An 18,007-nucleotide genomic window follows, 5' to 3' on the forward strand; every position below is an offset into this window, starting at 1 on the left:
ATTTCAGGACACATCTGAGCATTTCGCAAACATCTTGGGGTTCTTTCTTAGGCAATTTCCATTAAATCTAGCTTTTGTACAAACTCTTAATTTTCCCCCTGGTCTAATGGAGAATGTTCAGTTCCCAAATATCTGAATTTCAGTATGAAATTTTTAAAGAACAGTAATGGTTAAATCTCACATCTGAGCATTGAATTTGCTACCAGGTCATTTTCTTTAAAACAGTTTTGATTGAACTGATACAGACAAACCTAGATGAATTTGAACAAATAATATAGGAAGCATCCTACTTAGTCCACTGCTCTAAAGATGCTCAGTGTGCTGGCAGTTGTAAATATTCAGCTTGTGGACACAGCATGTTGTTGCACACTACAAGAAATTCATTTGCCTTCCTAAGCCATCAAACTATCAGTCATACTGGTATTTAGAAAGCTTTTAACCCAACATTTCTCAAGATGGTTTCCCCCATTTTTTAGTTCCTCTCTATGTCTTTAAAATGAAATCTAGTATTTAAGCCTCTTTCCTAAAAAACACTTGAACATAACATTGTGCTCACTTGATGAGGTTAATTAAAGTTAGATTTACTATGCCCTTCCTTATTGTCTTCTCCTTGTACGTGCTGTGCGTTTTGCCCTGTCTTTCCTCACTGCAAGATTACTCAGAGAGGAGTCTGAAGGAAGAATCTTCAGTGAGTGCCTTAAAAAAATGGTCTGGAAAACAAACAATGACAAAAAAAAAAAAACCCTAAACAAAATTTTTGAGGCAGTTGTCCAACTGTGAAAAAATATCTGTGGTAAATAATTTGCTCCTGCAGTTGATGGTCATCTTACTGAATCAAAAGAAATGTGTAAGATACATTTGTTAAGTATCAACTGCTTCCTAATAGTATGGACTTTGTTCTAGGTAAATGTGTGAATGCTTTTCTACAATAACCAATATATAAATCACATTTAAATCTAAGCTTGCTAGTATAAATAAAGGTTTATGGGAGAAATTTCCATAAATTCTCATACATTTGCCTTCAAACATTTGTGACCTGTTTTCATTCACATCCTGTTTTTGGCTAGATTGTAGTGTCATGGTGGTTCACAAATTCTTTCATAGCTCTAATAATGGCGAATTATGGTTCCTCTTTTCAGAAGAATATGAAGAACAACCTTCAGGATTAGTACCAGATTCTGCTCCTCTTCTACCAGAAGGACCAACAGAAGCAGAGGAAAGTTCTCTGACACTAGATAAGGTAATAACTTGAGGAGGAAGGATTCTGTAAGTAGTGGTAGATTGTCTTTTGTGTGCCACATGAACTATACTAGTTTTTGATCTTTTATGTAAAAAATTCTTGTAATTCTATGTGTAAATCTCATTCCAGGCAAACAGGTATATTTTCAGCAGAAGTTTAATATTTATCTTGTGTGGAATCAGCTGTTCCATCATGTGGCAATTAAATATCCTGCTTACTTCCACCATTGCAGTGGGTGGCAAATCTCCCATTCACTCCTAGTTTACAGAAGTTATGTGTGCATAAGCATTCCTGTTTCTGTGATTTTTGTGAGAATATAAAGTATGTACAGAAGAACAAAGAAACAGCACCCGATTTTTAGTCCAGAAAAAAAATGTACTTTTGTTTTTTATGGACTGGGGGTTTTTTTTGCCCTGAATTTTAGAGATTCCACTATATGCAAAGCAGGCCACTTGACTTTCACTTCTCCAGGGGATTAGAAACTTTGCATGTTTATGTTTCCCTTCTGTGAAATAAGACTGATGGTTGTCTTAGAACATGGGTTATCCTCTAGAAAAAGAAAATAGTTCAACAACTGTTGGAATGTCAGAAATTTTTATTTCAAAATGTATCCTGAATAAGTGTACTTTCAACAACTATTCATTTACTGAAATGGTACTAAAAAAACTACTTTAAAAGCGTTGTTCAGATTTCTTTCAAGTTATTTGACTTTTCCATGTACTTTTCTAAAATTTGATCTAATATTTCGTGTCTGATTTGCAAGACTCTTAGCATATTCTGTGTTGCTTAGTGACAGCTTTTGGGGACTTCTTCTCAGATGATTCATCTAGTCTTAGCTCCACAGTGTATACAACCATGGAATTATTTAGGCTGGAAGAGACATTGCAGTGTTCAAGGTTAAAACACTCAAGACTATTTCTATTGACCTTTTTTGTGCATCTTCTGTTTTTAGTAAGTGAATATAGAGAGGTAGCATTTAATAAATAATTGAGTACAGATTACTCATTTGGCAATCTTGTTGAAGCAGCTGTCTTCTTGAAGCCAACTGCTATAAATCGAATTACTAGGTGTTTTGTTCTTAACTATACTTGAAAATGGGAATTAATCACTACACTAAATAGTAGTAATTAATCTGAAGTATCCTTTACCTCTGTAGCTGAGAAATCCCTAGCCAAACCGTTGTCCAGGAAAGATTAGGGTGCACTGCTTCCAGATACTTCTGTGAAGGCAGACTAGAATAAATGTAGGAAAAACTACATTACTGAAGATTTATTTAATTTATTGTTTCTGTGGCTAGAGGCAAGGAGGGTATCCCAGAGGATGTTGTTGTAATCACCCAGTTTCATTCATACCTACCTAAATTAGAAGACAGAGAAGCACTGAGATACCTATTGTTATTAGACTTGGTCATTGTTATCCATGTATTTTTTTCTGTTCTGCTCTGGTAGGAATCTAGTCAATTTACTGTATCACAATACTTTTATGTACACCAACTACTGTTACTAACATTTGCAACCCATGTTTGTTATTCAGCTTTGTGAGAAGCAACATTTGAATAATTTTGACTGCTTAGAATTTCTCAAGTGTCTATGGGTGACGTATTTAACACTAGTTTTTGTATTACTAGTAGTACTTGTTTTAGTAACATTCAGTTTTAATAATATTTAATTAAAATGCTCTTTACTTGAATTCTGCTTGTACCTTGAGGTAAATTAACTACATATTTAATAATTAGTTGTAATTTTGTAGTAGTCTACATAGTACTTAAAGACATAAGAAAGTCGTAATGAGTCAAATGTACAGTAAGAGTCCAAAACCAAGCAAATACATTGCTTTTCATCTTGCACAGCAGCTAAGGGCAGACAAAATCATACAGAGTCTAGAGGAAAGTTATGAAAAAGGTCCTGGAAAAAATTACATAAGGGAGTGTACATATGAGATTAAACTAGCAAAGAATGAGCACTGGAGAGGGTGTACAAAATAGTGCCTGATGTGAAGTCAATGCGCTCTTCTTTCTTTTACTTTTCTTTCTTCTGCTGTTAAACGTGTTCAGGGAGCATTAAGCTGGCATGGAACACATCTACTATAGGTAGAAGGAAATTTTTGTTTATGCCATGCTTAGTTACCCTGGTGAACTCAACTACTACAAGACGCTCTTAAATGTGTATGCTTAGAGATTAATTGCTTTAATAACACGTTTTAGGCTGAGGTAATGGCTGAGATATCAAAAGCATGAGAATGACTGGGAAGCATGATGTGGAGGATTTTTTTTAATTTCAAGTCACATCAGCACTGTATAAAGCATCAAGAAGATAGTGAGTTGAACCAAATGACAAATAAAGTCACTGTAAAACTTACGATGCCTTGAAGTGTAATAGTTTTACAAAAGCTGTCGAGTTCTGCATAGAAGAAACAACTTGTCATTCAGCTGTTTGCCAGAATGAATGAAAGTTGTACCGGGCTTTGGCTTTAGGCAATACCAGAGACTTCTGAGACAAAACTGCTAAGATGACCACTGAGGGGCTCATCGGTTATGGCAGTTCCTGTCTTGCAGCAGTGACACAGCAACTTTTCTTCCTATTCCTTTCATTTTTTTTTTTTTCAGTATAAGACCTGATGAAGGGAAATACCCATTTCCTTTATATGGGAAATAAGAAAAACTATTACTTTGTAAAACCCTGTGTTTTGTTGGGGTTTTGTCAGTTTGTTGTTGTTTTGGGGTTTTTTGCTTTGGCAGAAAAGCATTTATTTTTTTAATCCAAAAATATTTATTGAGTAATTAGGTTGTTGCTTAAGTTGTTGACACAAGCAGAAAATATAGCAGAGTATTTTAGTTGTTTGGTTTTTTGGACACGAGCATGTTTTCCCAAATACTTAGTTATACCTAGGTCTGCTGTATCTGTTGTTCTTTCCAGGTTTTTTTGAGGTTTACTCAAATGTTTAGCACTGTTAAGGCTGCAAAACAGTTACTGTGAAAATCACCCTAGCAATTACTTGTTAAAATTTGCTACTGTTCGACACTAAATAAGGCACTTAAAATGTTGACTATGAGTATGGTTTTAATTACTGAGAATACCAGATAGTCTCATTAAGAATAGTTTTCCAACTGCAAATATTACACATGCATATCTAGCTAATCGTCAGAGCTTTATGACTGAATAAAGTGGAATTATTAACATTAGACGAGGGCATAATACTTAAGATCCAATATTAATATTTGCAAATAATTTTTAGAAAAGCTTTAGTTCAAAGAACTTTCTTTCAATATACTTTCTACCATCAGTTTTGCATTCATAACATAATAATTTTATGCAAACCTTGTTTTCCTGCCTTATGAGTTACTTAACTCCTGAGCCACAAAATTAGGTCATAATCATCTTTAATTACAACATGCATGTAAACTGCCAATAGAAATTTCATGGAGTGAAGTTCTTGCTGCACTGATGAAGAATTCCAAGAAATAGAGATGGACTTACCATCTGGCTGCTCCAGTTAATGTGTTGTTTTCAGGTTCCTTAAGGTGAAAGTGGAAAGGGCATGAATTCAGAAAGGGTTCTGTTAGAAACCAGAATGTGGGTTTTGCAAAATTTTGGCCAATCAGAAACATTACAAAGCCAATAGAGTGTCTTCTTTTTTTTTTTTTTCTTTTTTTTTTTTTCCCCAGAAATTTTCTGCTGGCTATAAGATCTTGTGAACATGTTTTATAATTCAATGGCCTGCCACTCACTACATGAAATACATGTAACTGGATTATGAATATTTACTATGTAATGCCACGTTACATGAGAATAGTAAGAAGTAGTAATAGACAAAACAGTAAATTTAAAACTGCCATTACAAGTGTAAGAAAGTATTCTTTCTGGTATATTTATCTTTGGAAAATTATGCCAGGATGTAAAATAGAAAAAAAAAAGGCTTACTGGCAAGAACCACATTATTATTGCACAATTTGAATAATCTACCCAAAGGTCATCAAAATTTGATTCCTTGTATATTTAAGCAAAGTTAGGGATTATCACTGTTCACATAAATAATTCATGGACTCACTCTTCTTCCCCTAGAGGAGGTTGTTGTCAGACTTCCTGAATACTTAGCCCAGTGTGTCTGAAACTAACCTGCCAAGCAATTGATGCTTTTCCCCTGGGCTTGAGCAGTTTACATGTGAGTGATTTTGTGGGCTTAAAATGTATTTATTAAATCTAAAAAATTAAAAAGCCTGGAAAACTTGTTCCATATTTCAAAAACAATAGCCAGAAATTTTTCTGTTAGTTTTATCAAAAACTTCTATTTTATAGTTTGCACTGTTTCTATTTTCTCCATTAATGGTACCTTTCTTCAGTTTACTTTAGAGACTGATTATGTTTTAGGAGGAAGAGGGGGAAATAGGAAGATGTGATTATGCTAATGAGGGAAACACTAAGGAATTAATACAATAAAGCTCTTGCAGTGAATAGAGCTGAAGACGCATCATGAAACGTGTTCATTTTCAAGGTTCAGAGAGAGAGAGCAGATACGAGAAAAAGTGATTTTCAATTGAATTAGATTATATTATAGTGAAGTTCATAATTCTGGGCTTCGTTCCTAGCTAATATGATTACAGATCTCTTTTTCTGAAGGTATTGACATCTGGGCTGAAAGAAATGATGCTTTTCTAGAATCAATCTGCAAAGCTACTGTGTAGTCTTCCACATAAATTGTTAAATAGCATTATAAAATAGATATATCTTTACAAATCCTGATTTTGAAGTAGTAATGACTTTGATTATTCTTTAAGAAATCATTCATATGAAGGAAATGTTACTGTGGCACCATCTATGAGGAATGGGCCAGTTTTCTTAATTCTTACCCAACATTAGCATATTTTAGCTTTTGAGTTCTTTAGTTTCCTAGTTCTCTGTGCTCTCTTTTTTCCTTTAAAATGCAGTTTGTGCTGTTTGAGATAGAATTTTAGAATGTGAAGGGGTTGGAATGGACCTTAAAGATCATCTAGTCCCACCCCCCTCTGTCATGGGCAAGGACACCTCCCACTAGACCAGGTTGCTCAAGGCTTTATCTGACCTGGCTTTGAACACTGGCAGGGTTGGGGCATCCACAGCTTTGTTGGGCAACCTGTTTCAGTGTTTCTCCACCCTCACAGTAAAAAATTTCCTCCTAATATGTAACCTAAATTTTCCCTCTCTTAGTTTGTACCCATTATTTCTTCTCCTGTCATGACGGGCTGTTGTAGGAATGGTACACCTCAATTCAGTGGCCCCACCAAGGTTCTCCCAATCCTCACACCACTCTCTTGCTCCCGATTCCTCCCTCCATTTCCATTGCGCCGGGATGAAGTTGAGAATTGGAGACACAAAAGAATGAAGATCGTGGATTGAGATAAGAGCAATTTACTGTAAACAGCAATGAGATAAGAAAATGAACAGTAACATCAGCAATGTTAATCACAGAAGTGTACAAAAGAGGGAGTGATTCCCATTCAAAGATGTTCTCTGTGGAGCCTGCCACAATAAATTAGCGCCAGATGGCTTCCTCCCACCAAGTTTCTGACTGTAAGGAGCACCGTTCTCCTGAACAGTCCTTTATCCTCCACCCCTGCCAATGATGTGAGGTCCTATCACATCTGGGTCCTGGCTGTGCCCCTCCCAGCTATTGCACAGAATTTAACCCTGTCCTGGCTGAAATCAGGACACAGAAAAAGAGTCTCTCTCCAGCTTCTCTGTAGGCCCCCTTCAGACACTGAAAGGTCATGAGATCTCCACAGAACCTTCTCCAGTCTTCTCCAGGCTGTAACAGCCCAAACTTTCTCAGTATGTCTTTGTGGAGATGGTGCTCCAGTCCTCCCATCAACTTCGTGACCTTCCTCTGGAGTTGCTCCAATAGTTCCATGTCCAGAACTGGGCACACCAGTCCAGGTGGGATCTCAAAAGAGCAGAGTAGAGGGGCCAAATCACCTCCTATGTCCTGCTGGCCACGCTTCTTTGGATACATCCCAGGATTTATTTGGCCATCTGGGCTGTGAGTACACATGGTTGGCTTATGTTGAGTTTGTCATCAGCCATCACCCTAAAATCCTTCTCATCAAGGCTGCACTCAATCACTGCTCTGCCCAGCCTGTAGGTGTGTTTGGGATTGCCACAACCTGAGTATAGGGCTTTGTACTTTGCTTTGTTGAACTTCATGAGGTTTGCATAGACCCAGCTCTCAAGCTTCTCAAGGTCCCTCTGGATGGCATCTCTTTCCTCTAGTGTGTCAGCTGCACGTGCAAGTTAAATTACTCTCTCTTAAGCATGTGTGGTGCTACTTTATTTGTAGCTGGTAGCTACATGTTCTGTCTCAAAAAGTATTTACACCTGTGTCTATAGTATTACTTGAGTCATTGAAAGAGGAGGTATCTGGTCTATAAGCAAATTAATACCTGTTGGGGAAAAAAAGAAAAGGTGAAATTTCATGCATAGATGTTTACTGTAGGTGACCAGTCTGTTTAAAGATAGGAAGAATCAGGCTGAGCTACTGAGTTGGTCAAGCAGAACCAAAAATGCTGTTGAGTGACTGAAAACAGGTATTCTAAACCGTACTGCTTCAATCTGAAGTATCTTGTCTCCACTCTTCTCATCCTCCTTTTGTTGTCCCTCAAAAACTCACATAGTGGATTTGATTTCTGAGATGCAGTATTTGCTGGTGTTAAGCCGTGACTACAGTTTTCACCCAACAGAATTTTCCTTTTATGCAAAAGAGAGAAATTCATGCCAACGTCTGTCTTGTATACAAAGACAGAGCCATGGTTCTGCTAGATTCTCACAACTAAGCTAACACTGTTAGATATAAGGGCCGGAATATGGTTGGTCTGATTTAGATAGGCTTGCTCTTCAGAAACACTGAAGAGAGGAAAAAGTAATTGTAAGTTAATTGCTTTTTAAATAGGAAGGTCATGGCAAAGAAATATATGTAATTCTGATAGCAAAGGTCTCTGCCAGTTGTTGATTTAATGGGGAAATGGGTGGATGGGTGCAGAATAGCAGGGAAGAAAATGATGAGTGAGTTGTGGTGTCACATTTCTCCCAAACTCGACTTCTTAGAAGTTTTGACAGCAGGCATTGGCATAGTTTTGGGTAGTTAAATAAATACATGGCTGTGAATCTTTTATCCATGGACTGCGTAATAGAAAACAAAGTACAGACTTCGTACTGAGTGTCGTGTCCTAAAGACAAGTCTGAAAAGGTAGAGACGTGTTCATTCTTGCCGTCTATGATCCAATGAGTTTTTTAATTAGATGAAGTTCTGTAGAAACAGCTTCTATGGGAGAGTTCCTCTGTAGGCTAAGGAGCAAACTCATTTACTGTCATGGCTTGAATCATCTGAGTAGATTTCCTGCACCACTCTATTCTGTCCATCTACCTCCTAGTCTGCCAGAGAACCCCTGGAGTCTTAGGGACAACTCTGCACAGCCTAGAGGAAGGCACCACCAAAAATGTAGATTTAGGATGAGACTATGTCCTTAGTATTTCTTTTAGATGCCGTCTGCTTCAGGTTCTTTTAGAAAGTGTGTTCTGAAATACCTGGTGGCTCCCACAAGTTGCACAGGAAGAGTTTAGTGTTGTGGATTCTACAGCAGGGATCAGGAACTTGATATGCTTTTGTCTATTTTGCCTTCATTTATACTGCCTTGGTTCCTTCTTATGTGGCAGCAAGAGAGAATGTTAAGCATAAAATAAAAGAGCTATAAAGCAGACAAGCCTTTAGAAAAGGAAAATATGTACTGTATATGTACTGTATATTTTCCTTTCTGTGATCATAAAGCCAAAAAAAAGTTTAGAAAATCCAAGCTTCTATGGTTGACATGAACTGTATTTGTATTCTCTTCTTCTGGTGGGCTATATCTCACAAACAAGGGTAGAATTAGAACATGGCAACAAAATTGAACACCATTAGTGGCACTGTACAAATGAGCTCATTTTTTTGTACCGTGTTCAGTATTTGTTCTTGTGAACAGAAAAATATTCATAAGTATCTGAAACATTAGGGTGTTTTTCTTTAAAGCAAACACTGCCCTAATAATTCTATATTAATGTTTAAGCTCTGCGGTCTAGAAGAGTATCATGGCTCACACCATGCCTGTTCCAGCATCAGCTTTTCTGTATCTTAGTACAGAGACAGTGACAATAGCGCAGAGCTTTGTGGAGCTTCCTGGAAGATCTGCCTATGCATAACAAGTGGTTGAGAGGTTTAGAAATGGACAATGATGAGACCAATGGCCTCCTCAGCTCCTCCATACTCCAGCCTTCCTTGGCTTGCTCCTTATATTGACATGTCCTTAGTGAGTTCCCAGTGTGTGTTACCACACCTCCTCTGCCAAGTATCTCCTGCATGTTTTCCCAGCCTCCACTTCTTCCCCCTGATGCTTCATCCCCTTGTTTCACCAGCTCCTGCACTGCCTTCTTGGATCTGCCACTGATCCCCTCATTTCATCAGTACTGTTACTACTGACATCACTGGAATGGGAAAAGAAGGTCAAGGAGTAGGCTGAGAGGGACACAAAGGTGTGTGTGGGGCAGACAAAAGGAGGTAGTGACAGCGAGATCTGCTTCAAAAAGATGCGGTATCTAGTTCCTCCTTTGTTACATGCTTGAAAGTTTGTAGGAATGAAGTAAGAAAGCTGTCATAAACAGTACTGTGGAGTGTTGGGAGTCTGTCTCCACAGGCCTAGGAATTCTCATGAGTTGCCATTTGAGATGACAGCTATTCAAATGTCTCCAGTTGTGTGCTCTGCATTTCTTGGTACTCAAACTAAAAAGCTGTGCTTTAGTATATGAAGGGCTGTGTGATGCGTTCTTTTTAAAACAGATCGTAAGAACTTTCAGTTAAGCAGCTTAATTTAGTGGATACTTTAATCTTCTAATAGTAAAACAAGGATAATTTTCTGTGTTTAGGTGTCTGAAAGTATTAAAAATCTTTGTCTATTTTTATAAGAGGTTGGTCTTCTGTAATAGCACTTTAGGGAATTCTACTCTACCGTTCTTCAAAATGGTTCATATTGGATTTTAGTATTAGTATAGTGAGAAGATTCTGTAATATTTACTCAAAAAAGTGAGTAAAAATGTTTCAACTTTATTCACACAGGATTTTCAGGAAAGGGTTTTGTTTTGACTGTAAGCAGAGTGAATCCATGATTGTGTATGGCAAGGAACCACAAAGTTATAAATGCTGAAGGAAGTATTAATTACTTGGAGTCATTCCCTATACAACACTCCCTTGTGTTTTCATATCAGTGGTATTATAGTTCCTTCTTTTGTGTTTACTTTTACCATTGACTTAGTCTCAAGTTTATTACTGTATTAACAAGGATTTTGTGTGTGAAGTAGATGATTTTTCTTCCTAACCCTGCCAATGCGACATTATTGTATTCTAATAGGCTGACTTTTGTCTAAACTAATCCAGCAATCTGTGTTTTTACAGCAGACTAATTCTAATGACTAATGTTTAAACATGGTTGTTGCGGGCAGCGTAAATGTATGAATTCAGTAAGTCAATGGGAGTTTGATCCTGTTTATTCTAAGTCAGCAGAAAAATAATATTGAACTAATAAAATAACCTGTCCCTGAAGAAAAGGAAGGGCATTCACATTTCCTTATGGGAATTCTTTCATTAAGTTTGAGACCTGTTAGGATTAGCTTTGTTTGTAGAGGGAGCAAGTTTTCCAGAGACCCTCTAATTACGTTAATAATGAGAGAATTTACTTTTCTAGATTTGGGGAATCTTTTTAGCCCTGAATTACGAAATAATCTGAAGTGATTTGAACTGCTTTTCAATGAAACTTGCAGGCTTAAAAAAGACAGGTTTTTCTTGTGAAAACTGCAACAAGAAGGCTTTATAGCATTCTGCTTTCTCACTTGTAGTAGCACAAATAACAATTTTTTAAAACAATGTGTGTTTTAAGCTGTCTTCAAGCAGATTCATAACCTCGTGTTTCTACACATACCTGAAAACTGTCTTTTCTTTGCAAGTAGCTTTTTTTTTTTAATATAGCAGGGCACTCTTTCCTTGTTTGTAACCACATAGGAGTTAACATTTTATGGCTGATAGACATTCTTTTTCAAACGAGGTATATTCTGTCCTTATTCAGGAAGCTGGTGGGTTTTCTATGCACATGTGTTGGCCCTGTTGTCTGTTGTCTTTTTACCTTCCTGGTTTTTTTGTTTCTTTTACAGATGTCACCAGTCACCAGTAAGTCAGGGGACCTGAAATTTATCTCCAAACATGACACAGATAGAGACTCACCTACAACACAGTAAGCAAGAAACGCTTAAAACAATTTGCAGTGTTATTCCTACAACTGTTGTTTGAAAACTGTGAGAAATGTTGGAAGGGTTATTTTTTTTTCAAGCAAAACAAGAAGTCAGCTTTAGGGTGATCAGTGAGAGAGTCCTTCACACCCAAAATGTGAAGGAAATAACAGTTCATACACATATGCACACACCCAGAAAAGCAAGGGTATGATGTACATGACAGTCAAAACTCAGGGATATGTAGTTGCTCACTGGCATCCCTTAGCTATGTATTAGAATTTATTGCTGCAGACTGAAAGCTATTTTTGCACCTTCTAAAAGTTAGTTAATGTAAATTCCAAAAGGTTTTCACATTCTGAAAAGATGCCAGCAGCACCTTTGGTTGGTGGTGAGACTTGAATATCTTAAAAATGGTAGGTCTCTGTTTCCTGAAAGCTGTGAGCAGATAAGATCTCAGCATTTTGAACAGGAGTTTCCACAATATCTTTAGCTTTTGCAACAATTTTTATGTCAAAATTTGATATCTGAAAATACTTCTCATGTTTGCCATTGTATCTGTCACCTAAGCAAAGTTATTTCACTAATCATCTTCCAGACTGATTCCCTCCTCGTGTAAATAATCTGTACATTATGCTGTAGATGCAGATACATACTTCATTTTAACCTTTCTTTAAATCTGAGTTTTGTATCTCCAGCTGTATGTAGATTTGAAAATAAATTGTGAGTGAAAAGTTTAACCCTCAACTATGATGAGGAGTGGGCTGTACAACTACACATTGACAGAATTCAGTGGTGAATTTTGGACTCAACTATTCTAGTAGTATATACATTAAGGAAGGAAATGCCTTAAAAGCACTGTTACTGCGACGGTTGACAGTCTGTTAGAAGTCAGTGTCAAAAATTTGGGATGACTCAACTCCATTGGTAGGACTTCATGAAACAATTCTTTTGAGTGACCTTTCCAGGGCATCCACTGAAAAATGTGGGACCACAGATTTAAAATGTGGAATCACAAAAGATTGATGAAAATTCAAGAATTTTGAGTCATATTAAATATAAATGTTCATTTTAATGGAAACTAGAGCTATCCTGAGAAGATTCACACTGAAGGAACAGAGTCCAAAAATCACTTCACTTACAGTTCAAAAAGGTGAAAGAAGACACCTACATGCTTGACTCATTGGCATGTGCTCCCTCACCCTAAACTGAAGGGAGCAGGGGCATCATGGAGATTCCAGTCGGAATTCATGCATGCTCCATGTCACAGCACTTTATGGCAGTGACCACATGTACCAGATTTTTTTCAGAAAAGACTACAACCTGTTGCCTTATTTTGAGAGCTAGAAAAGAATCTTCTGACACTGCTGATGCCACTAGTGCGAAAAACTGTCAGTATTTCTGTTTATAGGTATTTATACAGCACACATCAGATAATAAAACAGCTCTGAAACGGGGCTGCCTATTTTTCATGAAAACTCCCACTTTACTGCTTACTGAAAACATAACCTGCCAGGACTCTAATTTTCTTGCTTACTGAAGTCAATGTGTCGTGAAATAATCTTAAAAATTTACATACATGCAAAAGTTGCCATCTTAACTGGAAAAGGTTTATATTTCAGCATCTAACAGCAATATCAACATGACTTGAGATCCAGTCCAATCTGTACTTAAATAGTTGCTCCACCTAAAACATGCTGTTATTTTCCTGTGAAAATATACTTAATATTCATGTCACATTGACGTATATAATATGAAATTTATTTACTGCACAATTCCTAAGAATCAAGTGGTTGCCAAGCACAAGACTTTCAGTCTGGAGGAGTGAACCATTAACACCTGCTACTTGCTAAGCCAAATGAATGATTGCTGGTTTGCTTATTAGAACAGTGTTGTTCACTACAGCCACAATATCTGCTGCAAAAGAACATGAATGGCAAGTCCTTATGAAATGTCTATATCTTGAGAATTTCTGGTGCTAAATATGGCTTTGCAATAGGAAAACAAATTTTATACAAGGTGGTAGTAGACTTTTGTCTTAGCCAAGCAGTTGACTGCAGTCTTCTGCAGACTCTTGAAGAAATAGAGAAATGATACCAAGTGATTTTAATCTAAGTTTTGATACATCATAACATTTGATGTTCAAATAATAAAAGGATGTAAACTGCTTCTCACAATTAGAGTAGCTTTATATTGGAAATAGCATAGTAACCTTACACTTTGAATATTAATGATCAGCTCTTGTCAGCACAGCCAGTATGTCCTTAGGTATGTTCCCACTGTATGGTTTTCTTGAGCTGCACTAGGTAGTGCTCTGCATAAATTTACATGAGACCCAGCTGAACACTGGGTTTGGTACATGGGTACTTGTAACAGTGAATAATTGTGGCTTTGTACCCTAATTTCCTCATGCAGCAGTACTCCTCAAATTGTTCTAGGAATCCTGACACAGAGGGTCTTAGACTCCCAAACCTTTTCCTTAGGATATTCCAGTAAGAACTAGAGCTGCAGCAATTCACATATAAGTATACAGTTTAGCTTTAAAAAAAGTTCCAACTACAGGCAGATATGAATCAGTTCATTAGCAAGGCTGATGTGTAAATGTTTTCATCTATAAAATCTGACTACTTTAGAACAGTATCATCAACAGTGCAGCACTTGTAACACCATTTTTGTGAAAAAGACACATATTACATTCTTCAGTCTTGATTCATCCATTTGCCAATGTGTTTCAGCCACGTTAAACAGTTCAGGTCATAAACCAAGACCCTTTTGTGCTAGGCACAATATAAATTTTGAACAAAGACAATACCTTCCTTTGAAAGGTTAGAGTCAAAGTATTGTTTCGTATTTATAGTTAAATAAAGTTACAGATTCTACCAAGAGTGGGAATTAATGGTAGAAGTGGTGTAACATATGCCATCATGTGCGAGACCAGTTAGAGGCATCAACTGGGATACAGGAGCTTGACTGATCCTTTTGGCACTGTATGAAGGCTGATAAGCATAAATAGACATGAAAGTGATTTCTGACTCTGTCCTCATTAAGGTAAATTAAAATGGAAAAACTAAGCTTATGCACTTTGACTGCCTGTCTTATTCTAGTTGCATAAATAAACCAGGAATCTCTCCCTAATTGTAAGTATTTTGGTGTCTGAGCTCAGGAAACTGAAAAAAACCAAGTGCAATTGCTTTTATGAGAGGAGGAGACTAGTAATTTGTATTTTTTAATTACATCTGTTGGCTATTGATCAAGACGAGCTGATTTTTAAGATTATGAGCAGTTCTTTTCAAAGCAATGCTATGATAAAAAGTAGACTAGTGGAGTGGTCTCATATTTTGTCTTCATGGTTTTTCTGTCTTTGTTCTGCTGTGGAACAGTAGTTTTTGTAGTTGTTTCAGCATTGTGCTCAAGAGGACAGGCAGACAATTGCTCTAACACATCAGCTGTAGGTGGAAAAAGCTCTAAATTTGGGCTAACTTTGTGTTTCTTTTACTCTTTTTATATCCACCTTCCTCTAGAGGTACAAAGAAAAAGAAGAAAAGGATACAAAGGAATGAGAGAGAAAATCAGCACAACTTAATGAGTGTCGATACTCCTCTGTCATCAGTTACAACTAATGGTGTTGAAAACGAACCTACATCCCATGGGGTGGAATTGAAGAAGAAGAAGAAAAAAGCAGCGAGAGGCTCAAACTTAAGCACAAATGGAAGGACAAATATTGCCTTTGAGCCTGAATGCCATGACGCAGAGGCATAATTTATTTCTGAATACTGGGGCGACGTTCATTACACGCGTTGAAGGCTGCAATTATGATCACTCTTCTAGGATTAACAACAAACAAATTAAAATACTTAAATATGCAAAATGGTACCAGTTGTGACTTATCAATGGTGTAAACCTGTTTTGGATGACTTTTGCCCTGGCTTCCTTGAAATCAACAGAACTTGGAGGTTCAGCTCCTCACTGCACTGGAAAAGAACTGAAACTGTCAAATCCAGTGTTTCCTAATTTGGTATCTGATTAAACCTTCACTTAGGCATTTATGTAGGCTGTAGATCAATCCACTGGGCGCAAAGAATCAAGTGAAAAAGTGTGATCTAGAGCAAAACAAGCCCAACCACTACATAAATTATTAAATTAGCATTTTAAAGTGTGCTGTAAGCAAAATAGAAGAGTACTCAGAATGGTAAAATACCAAAGGAGTGCTGACATTGAGGTGTACCTGAAAACACAAGCTTTCCACAAATATTTTCCTGACATCAAATATCTGTTTGGACTGCATTTTGCAGCTCTGAAGGAAATTGTGGAGTAACTATCTATGCAACTACACTGTCTTCAGTAGGACTACTTGTTCTTATCAAAATAAATTAGTGTTGCAAATTCCAGGCAGTTGTATTTTTCAAATGAGGTGTGCACATAGTGAAGATTCACTGCAGTTTTGTCAGAGTTCCTGGCTGCTTATGCAGCAGTCCTGCCAAATAAACTTTCTTTTGTCTGAATGAAATATTTCATATCCATCTATGCTGTTTGTTTTACTTGTAGTCCTTATTCACTTGTAAGCGTCAGTAATCTATTTTTCTACTTGAGTATTTTGTGAACTTTTGCTAATGACTTCACTAATTATCTATGATGTTAAATAATTTATATTTTATATTAAACAAAACGCTTTCTACCAGTTAGTGTTGGTATTTTTTCTGGCTGATGATGTCCAGTTTATTTTTACTCTGCTAGGAAATTCTTTCTCCTCCCCCTCTGAAGCAATAAATAACATAAAATTAGAAAACCCTTATTTAGTAGACAGAGCACTTGATTCCATTAAAAAAAGAAGTGAAAATAACAATGCTGGGCACTGATGTGTGAAATGCACCCAGATGCAGAGGACTAGTTGCTGTATATTGTAGTATCTTCCTTGCACATGTTTTGAAGCCAGAAAAATCTGTAAACTTCTTTCGAGTAAAGCACAGCAGAAAAATCCTCTTTTTTTCTCCCCACTGGTAGCTGTTATTTGCCAGCAGTCCTAACTTTGCTCTGCCTAGAGTGTGTGCATGGAGCCATGCCCTAAATGGGACTTGCATATGTGTACTGGAAACTTAGCAATGTCTCTTTCCCCAGTCAGAGGTGGTGTAAAATTACCTCAATCCTGGGGTTGCCTGATTCTGTCAAGGCTCCCCACCTCTTATGTCCCTGCAGTGTGTTTCAGCTCATCATCCTGTGTGACATGTGGCATTTAGAGATTCTATAAAGGGGAAAAATCTCGACATCTTGCATTTCTTAAAATGTCCTGGGTCACGTTTAAAACAAGGGCAGAGCATGACATCAGGCTCCACGTCAGGGAGAGCTGAGCAGTAGCCAAGATCTGAGAGCTCATTGGAAAGCATTGTAAAATGTTAATTTGCCATTGTCGACACTGAAGACAGAAATAACACTTCAGATAAACACCACAGAGAGATGGAAGTTCTAATCAAAGGCACAGCACCTCCTTTCATGCTTGCGAACTAGGGCTCCAATTATGTTCACTGCTCTGAAGCTGAATAGAGCTGCTTTGCCACACTTTCCAAATTGAGAGGAGAGGCAGCAGTAGTGTCTTCCAAGGCACAGTTCCAAATAACAATTAAGCAGAAGGAATCAGATAAGAGCCAAACATGAAAATACAGGAGTTGAAAATAAACTTTTCATAATGTTTTCTTGTAATTGCAATAGCTTTTGTTTTGCTTCTGTAATTTTTTTTTCTTCCCTACCACATGGTTGGTTAAACACTTCTTTTCCTCTATACTGTGTCACTGTGATGCTAGTTTTCTGCATTCATTTAATAGAAAAGGAACAAAAATATCTGAAATTTTAAGAAGTCTGTGATCCTTTAGTATTAAAATTAGAGCCTTCACCCTAAAATCTCTAACAAATTATGAGCATGGCACAATAGCAAAGACAGTTTTTACCTTTTGTTCAGAAATATGGCTGATACATTTCATTTTCAGAAGAGCTGCTTTTTGGTATTAGCAGAGTCTTTATTCTTCAGACATTGGAATCTTAAACTTACAAAAAAAGGATAAAACTTTAAAACACTTTAGACTAGTGTAATGGTTTAAAAAGAAGTTTTTAAATTAAAAACTTTATATAATGCTTCTTGTTTCTGTGTTAATGCAATCTACATCTTTTCCAAAATCACGTTACAGTGGCTATCATGTGCATTTGCTGAATATTGCCTAGGTACTTAGAGGACTTAAATTTCAATGGAAGAAAAGAATTCCAGAAGGATTCAGATTGCCTACTGAAAATTTTCCATTTTTATTAGATAAAGCCTTACGAGTGTCCTGCAAAATTATTCCCTGAGCCATGATGTGTGAATTAAAATGCAAGAGTTATGAAAGTCTCTGAGACTCCTTAGAGGGTGATGCAAGTTCATTGCTGGAACAAACCAGATAAAATGTTGCTTTAAAAAGTGTGAATATTAGATATTTATAGCTGCCTGGAAATAGCAGAGTGTTTG

The 18,007-nt window shown here is 37.0% G+C and overlaps 1 protein-coding gene across 6 annotated transcripts in view; it reads left to right on the forward strand.

Annotated features, from left to right (window-relative positions):
- The window catches only part of AHI1 (Abelson helper integration site 1), an 89,325-nt gene extending 73,131 nt beyond the window's left edge, over window positions 1-16,194 (forward strand). For all 6 annotated transcript variants that reach the window (XM_066179126.1, XM_066179129.1, XM_066179130.1 and 3 more), the window contains 3 exons: window positions 1,140-1,240; window positions 11,443-11,522; window positions 15,039-16,194. In XM_066179126.1, coding sequence (XP_066035223.1) covers window positions 1,140-1,240; window positions 11,443-11,522; window positions 15,039-15,276 — 419 coding nt within the window. In that variant the 3' untranslated portion in view covers window positions 15,277-16,194. The remainder of the gene's footprint in view (window positions 1-1,139; window positions 1,241-11,442; window positions 11,523-15,038) is intronic.
- The last annotated feature ends 1,813 nt before the right edge of the window (window positions 16,195-18,007 follow it).

The sequence above is a fragment of the Chamaea fasciata genome, unplaced genomic scaffold (assembly GCF_029207755.1).
Source record: "Chamaea fasciata isolate MVZ Bird 193981 ecotype frontalis unplaced genomic scaffold, bChaFas1.0.hap1 SCAF_3, whole genome shotgun sequence".
Taxonomy (NCBI): Eukaryota; Metazoa; Chordata; class Aves; order Passeriformes; family Sylviidae; genus Chamaea; species Chamaea fasciata.